At 51.6% G+C, this 12,500-nt stretch overlaps 1 protein-coding gene across 1 annotated transcript in view; it reads right to left on the reverse strand.

Annotated features, from left to right (window-relative positions):
- Nucleotides 1–3,039: 3,039 nt before the first annotated feature.
- LOC311327109 (A-kinase anchor protein 2-like) overlaps nucleotides 3,040–12,500 on the reverse strand; it is a gene marked incomplete at its 3' end in the record, with an annotated part of 27,139 nt that continues 17,678 nt past the window's right edge. Inside the window, exons 2-6 of the mRNA XM_084460136.1 lie at nucleotides 9,296–10,090; nucleotides 8,000–8,598; nucleotides 7,143–7,870; nucleotides 6,242–6,429; nucleotides 3,040–3,177 (exon numbers count right to left, since the gene is read on the reverse strand). Coding sequence (XP_084316262.1) covers nucleotides 3,040–3,177; nucleotides 6,242–6,429; nucleotides 7,143–7,870; nucleotides 8,000–8,598; nucleotides 9,296–10,090 — 2,448 coding nt within the window. The remainder of the gene's footprint in view (nucleotides 3,178–6,241; nucleotides 6,430–7,142; nucleotides 7,871–7,999; nucleotides 8,599–9,295; nucleotides 10,091–12,500) is intronic.

Genomic DNA, 12,500 nt, shown 5'->3' on the forward strand with positions numbered 1-12,500 from the left:
CAAGGGAGGTGGGCATACGACCCACTCTCTACATATTCCAGAGGGAAGCAAAAAAACAGTAATCACCCGAGGGCCATCTCTCTCTACAGTCTCTCTCTACTGGTCTCTTTGCTCGTCTCTCTTAAGCCGAATCACAAGTCTATGTCCATCAGGCCGCGCTGCCTGTCAGGCAGGTTCAGTATTACCCCGTCAGCTGACCTCTACTGCACCTCTTTCCAACCCAGAAACAAGCCACATCCCTGGAACTCATAGAGGGACAACAGTCCGTTAAATACTTTTCTGATATATTATATGCATATAAAAAAACAAAACAACAAAGATTTTCCTATAACACTGCAAGTAACCATAGTAACCACCAAAACGTTTCTGCAGAAGGTTTGTTCAAGGGGGGGGGTGGGTAAATCACTTCCTGGTTGATGGGAAGGAAATGTTCTGATTGGAGGGATTCCCCGGCCTGACACCTTCGCTGTAGTGAAAGTCAACAGCATGACAGTAGTCTCTCTCAGGCTGGCTAGGGACATCCTACCAGGCTGACTAGGGCTAGGGACATCCTACCAGGCAGGCTAGGGACATCCTACCAGGCTGGCTAGGGACATCCTACCAGGCTGGCTAGGGACATCCTACCAGGCTGGCTAGGGACATCCTACCAGGCTGGCTAGGGACATCCTACCAGGCTGGCTAGGGACATCCTACCAGGCTGGCTAGGGACATCCTACCAGGCTGGCTAGGGACATCCTACCAGGCTGGCTAGGGACATCTACCAGGCTGGCTAGGGACATCCTACCAGGCTGGCTAGGGACATCCTACCAGGCTAGCTAGGGACATCCTACCAGGCTGGCTAGGGACATCCTACCAGGCTGGCTAGGGCTAGGGACATCCTACCAGGCTGGCTAGGGACATCCTACCAGGCTGGCTAGGGCTAGGGACATCCTACCAGGCTGGCTAGGGACATCCTACCAGGCTGGCTAGGGCTAGGGACATCCTACCAGGCTGGCTAGGGACATCCTACCAGGCTGGCTAGGGACATCCTACCAGGCTGGCTAGGGCTAGGGACATCCTACCAGGCTGGCTAGGGCTAGGGACATCCTACCAGGCTGGCTAGGGACATCCTACCAGGCTAGGGACATCCTACCAGGCTGGCTAGGGACATCCTACCAGGCTGGCTAGGGACATCCTACCAGGCTGGCTAGGGCTAGGGACATCCTACCAGGCTGGCTAGGGACATCCTACCAGGCTGGCTAGGGACATCCTACCAGGCTGGCTAGGGCTAGGGACATCCTACCAGGCTGGCTAGGGACATCCTACCAGGCTGGCTAGGGCTAGGGACATCCTACCAGGCTGGCTAGGGACATCCTACCAGGCTGGCTAGTGTCAGGTCGGTAGCTCACCCTGACCAGTACTGTAATTACCAGTTTAATGAGTTTTACACTCATGCCAACTGTCAGTTTTACTTCAATAGTATGTGCTATGAAAATGATTGGTTTTCTATAGTCTAATTCATATACACATATTTGATTTGACTGCAGTACTACAAAAAGCCTTAATCAAACTTTCCCTCAGCTAGCAAGTTCAAGAATGACATGAAAATATTGCAATATTTCCCACTCATCCTGGCCAGGGATCTCTAGCTATCTTATATCATTATGTTACATCAACAACTGCTTACATCCAACATCCAAGAAGACAATTAAACAAGCATCAGCAATATGGGAACAAATAGATATTTGGAATAAAAAAAATTCTAACAGTAAGATCCTTAATGCAGACTACTTCAGAGTTGAAGATAATTTCTTTTACAGTTTGTTCAAACCAAGTTTTGTCCAAAAGCCACAGCATATACAGTATGTTACTCTGTATTTGTATGATAGTAGTAGTAGAAGTAGTATTAGTATTAGTAGTAGTAGTAGTAGTGTGTGTGTGTGTGTGTGTGTGTGTGTTTGTTTTCTTGGGGCCTCTACCAAATGTAGAACAGCATGGACTTCCACGTCTTATTACTTTAAACTCCACTCTAATCCATCCATCCCTCCCTCCCTCCATCCCTCCCTCCATCCATCCCTCCCTCCCTCCCTCCCTCCCTCCCTCCCTCCCTCCCTCCCTCCCTCCCTCCATCCATCCATCCCTCCATCCCTCCATCCCTCCCTCCCTCCATCCATCCATCCATCCATCCATCCATCCCTCCATCCCTCCATCCATCCATCCTCCTTCTGAGTGATCATCAGGAAACCACACCCTGACTGTCTTTCTCACCACCACTCCTGTGATACATATTGCTTTATAGTACAGTAATAAACCCAGAGATCGTAGTTACATGGCTGCTAACAGAGTTAGAATAGGGACAGATAGTGGTGATAAATATACTCATGCGTTCATAAAACCAGATCTCCACCTGCAACTGTGTCTTAGGTTGGGGTTAACTCTGTGGTTAGCGCGAGGCAGCAGAAAAGCATCCTGGGTGTTCCAGTGATGTCATACTGTCTGAGACTCTGTGATGCGCTGGGTCCTTTCAGACTGCGGACGGCAGAACAGGAAGGGTTTGTGTCTCTGGGGTGGCAGGGTGTTGGGGCGCAGAGACTGCTACTCTGGTACCACCCCAAAGTTGTAAAAAACCACCCCAAACCGCAAAAATCGCATGCCAAAGAGCAATACATTGCGCCTCGCTTTTTTTAGAAACTTGCAAAATCTGCAGTCTGCACCCAAACACAACCCTGGCTTATCATATCAACACTCGGCCTTCTCTGCAGCTGACTGCCTCTCCTCCCCGTCTCCCAGATCAACACTACTGTCAAACATTTAAAATGACCTTTAACCCCCAGACACCCTCCCTGCCCGTCGTTTCCCATGAGTCTTAACGTCTCCAGAATAGCGCGGGGCTCCTGGATAGCTGATTGGCCGGCGGGTGGGTCATGTGATCAGAAAACTTCAGAAGAATAAATACTGCGTTTTTGCCCTGCTGGGCCCGGTCTCCTCATCTTCCTCCTCTTCCTCCCGCCTTCCCGCCCCTCCTGCCCCCATCCGTTTGTCTTAGAGCACTGGCGAAGCCTACTCTTCCTCCTCCTCCTCTTCCTCCTCCTCTTCCTCCTCCTCCTCTCCCTCCTCGCCCTGGTTGGCATAGATACCCGCCTCCCACTTCAGAGCCATGTTGCTTTTCCTGCGTGTCACGCGCGTCGCTTCCAGCACCTGCACAACACAGAGGGCAGAACACAGTCAGAGCCTTGAACAACCAATCACAACCATCACACACAACAGCCAGTCACAACACTGATCAGTCAGGCATCCAATCAGCTAGGAGCTGGGTTAGTAATGTCACAACCCATAGGCCCTTTGCTCAGGGCTGTATATCTCTCAAATAGTAGTCATTTATGGTGCTGTCACACATGGGTGAAATTAATGTTTGCCTCCTGTTCACTTCCATTCTATTCGAGAGAAGAGGCGAATAAAAAATGTAGCTTCTGGTGGCGAAATAAATTTGCATCGTTCCTTCGCATGGAGATCAACTTTGGTGAACTTTGAACTTTCTCCTTGGCAGGCGATGGTCATTCACCTAGTGAATATTCACTTCACCCATGTGTGACCGTACATTGGATGGAACGGTGGACAGAGCTTCTTCCTGCTGGGTGGGTGTAACTGAACAGCCGTGTGTCTGACTCACAATCACACACCGAGGCTTTCGTTCAAATTCTTAGGTATGCTTGTTTCGGCCGAGGAGACGTTCTCAGAGCTACCCCGTACACCTGAACCAAGCACACCTGGAAAATTTGAAGAAAATCCAGACATATTTAGGCAAAGATGTGAAATACACAGTACTTGCATGCCCAGGCACAACAACACCCCCCCACCCTCCACACACCCCCGCCCCCCCCCACAACCCTACCCCTCTACACCCCCCCCCCCCCACCTTGCCGCCAGGCTCAGCTCCACACTGAGGAGGACTGGAGGACCACGCCACACGGGACACACTAGCCAGGGCCATAGACTGAGATGTGCCATTACACGTACATACTGTATGTAGTTGAAGAACCCAGTGTGATCTCTGATAGGGCAACACTACAGCACAATCAATATGTGTCATACCGCACGGATCAATACATGTCATAGTGCACCGCGCGCCCAATCAGGGGTGTTAGGATATGCGGATCGAGCGCACCCACTCAGGGGTGTTAGGATATGCGGATCGAGTGCACCCACTCAGGGTCGTCAAGAGTTTCTTCACTCCTGAGTCAAACCTACCAAATCTGCCTGATCCCTGTGTCCACGTGTATCCCTGTGTTGACATGGATGGTGCTTAGTACACTGTGAATTAGCTATCTGGCATTCTAGCACTAACACTAGCTAACGCAGCAGCAGCTACCTAGTTAGAATGGTAGCTAGTTCGCAAGTAAGTACGGCAGCTAGTTTGCTAGCTAGTAGCCTAGTGTTTTTAGCCAGTTGCTAGTAAAACTGTGTTGTTGTTAGCTAGTTGCTAGTAAAACTGTGTGTCAATGACATTTTATTAATATAGAACCATTCATACAAATCAAAGTACCACATAGTGCTTTCCATAAAAAGAGATGGATAAAAACATAAATCATATAAACACAGTGAGAACAGATTTAAAAGAAACTGTAGTGATAGTGTAAATAGAATAAACACTATAAAAACAGAATACAAATTAAGAACACTAAGATATTAAAACAAGTAAAGCTACATGGTGAAAGCAATGTTCAAAAGGTATGTTTTAATATCTTGCTTAGTGAAACTGTGTTATTGTTAGCTAGTTGCTATTAAAACAGTTATTGTTAGCTAGTTACTAGTAAAACTGGGTTGTTAGCTAGTATTGGTAGCTAGTTTTGTACTCAGTGTTGTCGACAACTTTTCTAGAATCTGTGACTACCTTTGCGCGAATCAAGTGAAGTATACGTGTGCGTAGACCCGTTTTGTCCGCAAAATGGAACCGTGTGATAAGTCACATATCCACTGGGTGACTGGGCAGGATAGGAAGATCTATCTCTCTATGGCCCTGACCTGAACACAACATGAACCAGATACCAGGGAGGGACAGGCTGGTATGCTCCATCATCACCAGACTGGTATGGCTCACACACACTCACACACACACACGCACGCACGCACGCACGCACGCACACACGCACACACACACACACACACACACACACACACACACACATACAACACAGACACGCATGCACACATGCACACACACATGCACACACACACACACACACACACACACACACACACACACAACACAGACACAGTCACACGTATGCACACACACACAAGCACACACATGCACAAACACACACACACACACACATACAACATAGACACAATCACACGTATGCACACACACACACAAGCACGCACATGCACGAACACACACACACACATGCAGGGGGGAGGACAGGCAGGGTTGGAGGTGCGGGCTAGCAGGGCGGTACCTCAGTGGTCACCTCGCTAGCCAGCAAGAGACGGGCGTACTGACCAGGAGGAGAGACAACGTTAGCTGTGATATCCAGGAGTCAACAACAACAACAACAACAACAATAACAAAACAAACAGTAAATGGTAAATGGACTGCACTTATATAGCGCTTTTCCACCTTAGCGGCACTCAAAGCGCTTTACAATGACCTCTCATTCACCCATTCACACACACATTCACACACCAATGGCGGTAGCTGCCATGCAAGGTGCTAACCTGCTCATTGGGAGCAATTTGGGGTTAGGTGTCTTGCTCAAGGACACTTCGACATGTGGACAGTCGGAGCTGGGATTCGAACCGCTGACCCTTCGATCACTGAGCTACAGCCGCCCCATAGTAGCAGAGGCAGCAGTGAAATGGAGTCTTCCCTTTAAACATGGATATGAAACTGTCACCCTTCCCTTTAGGATTCCAGGTTGGTCAGCTATAAACACAGTTGACAATGACAGTGTCTGTTTATTGGACTGGATTCTCAGGGTAGAAGGTTCCAGCGCTTTCCCCCTTAAACTCTCATTTCCACTTCTGCAAAGTCCCTTTGCTCTGTGACAACGTGCATGAGTCACATGACAGCTCGGAGGTCACCAGAGGGGACAGTAATATTATAACCCAGTTAGTTAGCCTAGTTAGCTATCCCTGTCCTGTCTTAGCTAGTTAGCCTAGTTAGTGGACAGATGTGCTGTGTTTCATGATGTGTCCAAGTGCACTGAGAGACGTATCCATCAAATCAGCCCCCCCCCCCAACCCCAGGTAGGATACTCACGCTGTTGTCTTCCTGTTTGTCCCGCCTCTTCACCTTGTGGCTCTCGTAGTCCTCCATCAGGGTCTGCATGTAGTTCTTGGGCCGCTGGCCCCCGGAGTCGTCGCTGCCCTGGTCGGACAGCGGGGAGGCGGGGGGGCCCTCCGCCGACGGGGACGCGGGGGGCGGCAGGCGGATCTTCTCGATCTTACCTGCGGAGGAGACGCACGACCAGGCTTGGAGCAACTCTGATGAAGTGAGTAAGTTAGTAAGTAGTCTTGAGAACCAATGGTTGTCCAACCTAGTGGCCCTTAGGGGAGGAGCCTATCTCCTGGTTCCTTAGCGTGAGGCAGCTTGATGTACAAGAACACCCCCTGGATATGACGACACCCCCTGGACATGACGACACCCTGGATATGACGACACCCCCTGGACATGACGCTAGTATGTCACAGGGACTCACCCCCAATCCAACCCTTGATGCTGAGTGCATTGGGTACCTGTTAGGAATTAGGTACCATTTTTTATAGTCTTTGGAATGACTCGGCCGGGGGATCGAACCCCCAACCTCCCAAGCTCAGGGCGTACACTAACTACAAGGACACTGAGCTGGTTTAGTACAGAGTATACTAGAATAGAATGGAACAAAGTAGAGTAGGATCAAGTTGTATAAACTCAGATGAACGGTAACTGGTGGAAGTCTGGGATGGTTCTGGAATGATAAGCTTCCTGCCTGGTGAACGCAGCTCTCTTTTAAACCACCAGAGGGCAGGCTGTAGCCAAGGAACCATACTGTCCTGCTGGCAAACACACACACACACACACACACACACACACACACACACACACACACACACACACACACACTCACACTCACACACACACGCACACACACATGCTCACACACACACACTCGCGCGCTGACCTGGGGCGGTCCTGGCCGTCAGGGTCAGTTTGGCCGGCAGGCTGTTTGTCTTCAGCTTGTCTCTGGGGGCGACGGTCGCTTGGCCGGTCGCCCCCTGGCCCTGCCTGCCGCCGGGGGCGTGGCCGGTGGCGGGACGGGTCGGCAGCGTCTGGCGCTGCTTCTTCAGCTCCTCCTCCCTCTGCTGCGCGGCGCGGATCTCCTCCTCGATCATGGACAGCGTCTTCTGCTTCCGGGAGCGCAGGCGGAACGGCCCGGCGCTAGGCTCCGCCTCCGGGCCGCGGACGGCCGCCGCCGTGCTGCGAAGCTCCGCCGCCTCGGAGTACTTACTGAAGTAGCTGAACTCCTGCCTTTCGCTGGGGGGGCTGGGGGGCGGCGCCGGGTAGGGCTGGGACGGTCTGGAGGGGGCGGGGGCGGGGACGGGGGCCGGTGCGGGGCCAGGGGCGGGGCCCGGGGCGGCCGCTAGCGCTCTGGCGTAGGAGGACTGGACTCTGATCCTGGGACCACCCTCTCTCCTCTCCTGCGCTGGGGAGGGCTTCTGGACCGGGGGGGAGGGGGACGACAGCTGAGGGGGGGACGAGGCGGATGACAGCTGAGGGGGGGACGAGGGGGATGACAGCTGAGGGGGGGACGAGGGGGATGACTGAGGCGAGGGGGAGGGGGTGACTGAGGGCTTCTCTGGGGAGATGGCTGGAGCCTCTACTGCCTCAGTCAGCTGGGCGTCGGCCAGGCTGGGGGGGGAGGGGGAGGGGGGGGAGGCAGGTAAGGGGGAGGGGGAGGGGGCAGGTAAGGGGGAGGGGGAGGGGGCAGCATCGGCGGGGGGGGGCGCGGGCTCCACCTCCCGCTCGGCCAGGGCGTGCCGGATGGCGTCGTGCACCAGGACGCCGGCGTGGAACTCCAGCTCCTCGTCGCTGGGCGCGGCGTGGCCGGCCTCCTCCGTCCTGCCGTTCACCGGCGTGGGCGGCAAGCTGAGCGCGTCCTGGTCGGACGCCGTGTCCAGGCTTAGGTCGGCGGACAGGGTCTCCGGCGCCGTCGTGTCCTGCGAGCGCAGCGACAGCTCGTCCAATCCCGAGTCCAGCTCCAGGTGGGCGGAGCCGTGGTGCGCATCCTCGTCCCGCAGGATCGTCATGACGGCGTGCGCGCACGTGAACTCCCCGCCCCTGTCCTCCTCCTCCTCCCAGGTCACGTGACCCTCGGGAGACTCCGCCGGACTGCAGCCGGTCCTATCGGAGGCGGGGTCGCCCGGCCCGACCAATGGGCTGCGGGCGCGCTGCCCCGTCGCCACGGAGAAGGGCTTGGCGGAGTAGAGCTGCGGAGCCACGTCCCTCCTGGCCCCGCCCCCCTGCCTGGCCTGCTCGCTCTGCAGGAACTGCTTCCTGGCGGACAGGAAGTCGATCTGCTCCACCACCACGTCCTCTTTAGGGCCGGACTCTGGCAGGTCGAAGGTCACCACCGAAGGCTGGAACACAGCAGGGTGAGAACAGAGTAGAATAGAACCCAGTATAGTAGAATAGAGTAGAACAAAGTAAAGCAGAATAAAGGTGGAACATAGAATAGAACAGAGTTGAATAGAACAGAGTAGAACAGAATAAAGTTATAGAACAGAATAGATTAGAATAAAGTTATAGAATAGAGCAGAACAGAGTAGATTAGAATAAAGTTATAGAATAGAGCAGAACAGAGTAGATTATGATATTAGGTATAGTAGAACAAAATAGAACAGAATAGTACATTGAGAAAGTATATCAAATAAAATAAAACAGAATAGAATTGATTAGGAGGGTTGTAACGAGGCATGTCCATGTAATCTATCCTCCATGTTCTTTAGCTGTGCTCCTGCGCAGAAGTAACCTGACGGGCGCCAGATGGTTTGTTTCACACGGAGTGAAACAACGTGAGCTCACGAGATCAGGATGGTCTCACGAGGCTAGCGCAGAAGAATAAAAAACTAAAACTAATACTGAAACTAATAAAAACGAAACAAAAACTAAGCATTATCAAAAAATAAAAACGAAACTAAACTAGCAAACCTGCTTTAAAACTAATCAAAACTGAAATTGAAAACAAAAAGTTAAAACGATATCAAAATTAAAACTAATGAAAAAAGCTAAACTATTATAACCTTGGTCTCTACTCTCTCCTGCCTCCTCTCAGACACCTACCGCTGAGCTGGCGTTGTCCGGCGTCTGGGACCGCTGCTGCTTCCTCTGCCGGTACTTCTTGTACGAGTCCAGCTGCTCGGGCGGCAGCTCCTCCTCCAGGGTTCTCTCCTGCGGAGGGTTCCACCACTTGGAGGCGATGCCCGGGTTCTTCTTCACCGCCTGGCCGCGGATCAGCTCCAGGCGCTCGCGCTCCAGCTCCAGCATCTCCTCGGACGGACGCACCTTCTTCACGCGCACCTCCGCGACGGGCGTCTCGAACAGCCGCGCCGGCCTCCGCTCCTCCTGGAACGCCCGCAACTCGAACTGCGCCTCCCTCTTAGAGGAGGAGGAGGAGTCCGCCGAGTGACCGTTGGCTATGGAGGCGTTCGCTTCCGGGTCAGTAAAGGTCGTCTGCCTCCTCCCCTCCACCCGGACCTCCTCTTCAGCAGCGGGAGGAGAAGCCGCGCCGGACACGTCGACCGAAGGGCGGGCGCCGTCGACGTGGACGACCATGCACTCTGGCGAGCACGTGCCATTGGCCGGCCCGTCTGTGGCGACGTCGCAGCCGTTGGCCTCTAGAACCTGGTCCAGGTAGCGTATCTCCTGCGCCACCTCTGAGTCCAGACCCTCCTGGTGGCTAGTGACGCCGTTCTGCCCTCGGGCGTAGTCGCGCTGGCTCTCGTGGGGTCCCTCCACCTCCATGTCGCAGTGTGTGGCTGTGATGACGCAGACGGACTCGAGGAAGCTGACGCTCTTCAAGGCGCGGTCCTTCCTCAACTCGCTGTCATCCTCCGAGACACGCGGGGCTTTCTGGAACACACGGACACAAGCACACACCTGTTACAACCACACACACACTCGTTACACACACACACACACACACACACACCTGTTACACCCACCCACACACACACAACCACATACACCTGTTACAGCCATACACACACACACAGACAGGTTACACCCCTCCCCACACACACACCTGTTACAACCACACACAGACACACCTGTTACAACCACACACACACACACACACACACACACACCTGCTACAGCCACACACACACACACACACACACACACACACACACACACACACACACACACCTGTTACGCCCACACACACACCTGTTACAACCACACACACATACACACGCCCACACCTGTTACAACCACACACACCCGATACATCCACACACCTGCTACACACACCTGCTACACCCACACGCCTGTTAAAGCCTCATATTTGACTATTCACATTATTATTATTATTTTTTTTAACTTTAAAGGTTTCCAATCAAATACAAATATTACTGTTTGAATGGGTAAAAATACCATTCTAGTTTGAATGTGTGTGTTTCAGATATGTTTGATTGCAGAGACACTCTCCCTGCTGGCATGACCAGGTCTGTGAACTGGTCTGTTAACGCCTCTCCTGGCGTGTTTACATAGAGACGGTAAGGTTTTGGCACGGTTATTATTACACGGACATAGAGAGAAGAAGAAACACTTTTTTGCCCATCTGCACGGGCAGGTGTGTAGGAGAAACTCGCAAGGACTGAATAAAGAAAAAAAGCTCTTTGCTTGCAGCCATTTTAATGAACTAGGCCGTCATCAGGAGCTGACAATATGGCCTAGTGCTGAAATGTTTATTAAAATGGCTGCAAGTGAAGAGGACAGCGTGGAGGACCATGTATCTTTATTACACAGACATGCCAGTCTGGTGGTTTACGTAGATATGGTTATGGCTATGGAACACAGACATGCCAGCCGGCAATGAAAACATCGAACCTGCGGATATCACCATCACGTTTGGAAAGGTTGAGATGAAAGTATTTGGATTCCATTCTACTAATGACAAGATTCAAAAGAAAGACATGTAATTCTGGGACCCACCTGAAAACCCCCCCTAGTACAGCTAGCTGAGCTAACAGCACCAAAACAGAAACACATGTTACTTTGTCATGGAAAGAAATTGTAGTCTCATCGTCTCATCACCTCCCTCAACCTTTCACATAGCTGTGCTAATGTAATTCATGACAGGATGACCTCTCCAGGAGGTCAACACACCTAGACGTTGTCTGCTCCAGAATAGCCATCCTTTGTCCCTGCAAGAGTTACCGCCTTTTCTCATGTCACGTGTCTGTATTCTCGACCACTGTTGATGACGCCTGCCATTTTAATATGACGTGTACAATGGGTTAGCCAATCACATCCTGGAAGCGCCATACCTGTGTTTTGCTTGAATACAAGGCCGCGCAAGACCAGACTGGGGCACTTCACTTGGATGAACCACTCACGTGCGTTGTCCTGAAGTCCTTGCGCTCGTATGTTTTCTCAATAAACCAGACTTAACCTGTTTGAGCGAATCTTGGCAAATCCTTTTTGACTAGATCAGTTAAAAATCTTCTACAGTGCCAAGCCACCATCACAGATAAGCTGCTTCGTCTGCATGGATATGCCGTATACATTTACTATATACTATACTTACTACATACATATATACTATGTGCCATTTACTATATACTATACCTACTATATACATATACTATATGCCATATACATTTACTATACTATACTATATAATGTACATATACTATGTACCATCTACCATATACTATACTTACTATAATTATACATATATACTACATGCCATATACATGTATGACACAGCATGTTTGCCGCTTGATTTATTCAACTTGTGTGCCTTTTAAAAGTAAAAGCTTGTTAGCTTTCAGTGGTTAACCCTGCATGTTGGTGCCACCTCCGTCACCTGCTTGTCTCAACCAGCTGCAGTTACCTCCTCCTGCCAACAAGGGGCGCTGTCTATATGACCATACTGTCACAGGCGACTGTCTGTTCTCAGTGGATAGCAGGGTCTTTGTGAACGGAGAGTTTAATAACACTAAAGCCTGTTTTGTACTTCGCAGGACGGCCCAAGGCTCAAGGCCCATGTTTCGATAAGTCTAAATTAGTGAGACGGTAAGTGTGACCTGAAGGTGGTTGTGATGTTTATCAGATGACACGGCTGAAGCTGAGACACAGAGGCAGTCTCTGAGCTAACAGTCTCTCCGCCAGGGCACGAGGGCGTTGGAGAAGTTAACAGTCTCTCCGCCAGGGCACGAGGGCGTTGGAGAAGTGAACAGTCTCTCCGCCAGGGCACGAGGGCGTTGGAGAAGTGAACAGTCTCTCTAGGCCAGGACACAAGGACACGAGGGCC

Source organism: Borostomias antarcticus (assembly GCF_949987555.1).
Source record: "Borostomias antarcticus genome assembly, chromosome: 30".
Lineage (NCBI taxonomy): Eukaryota > Metazoa > Chordata > Actinopteri > Stomiiformes > Stomiidae > Borostomias > Borostomias antarcticus.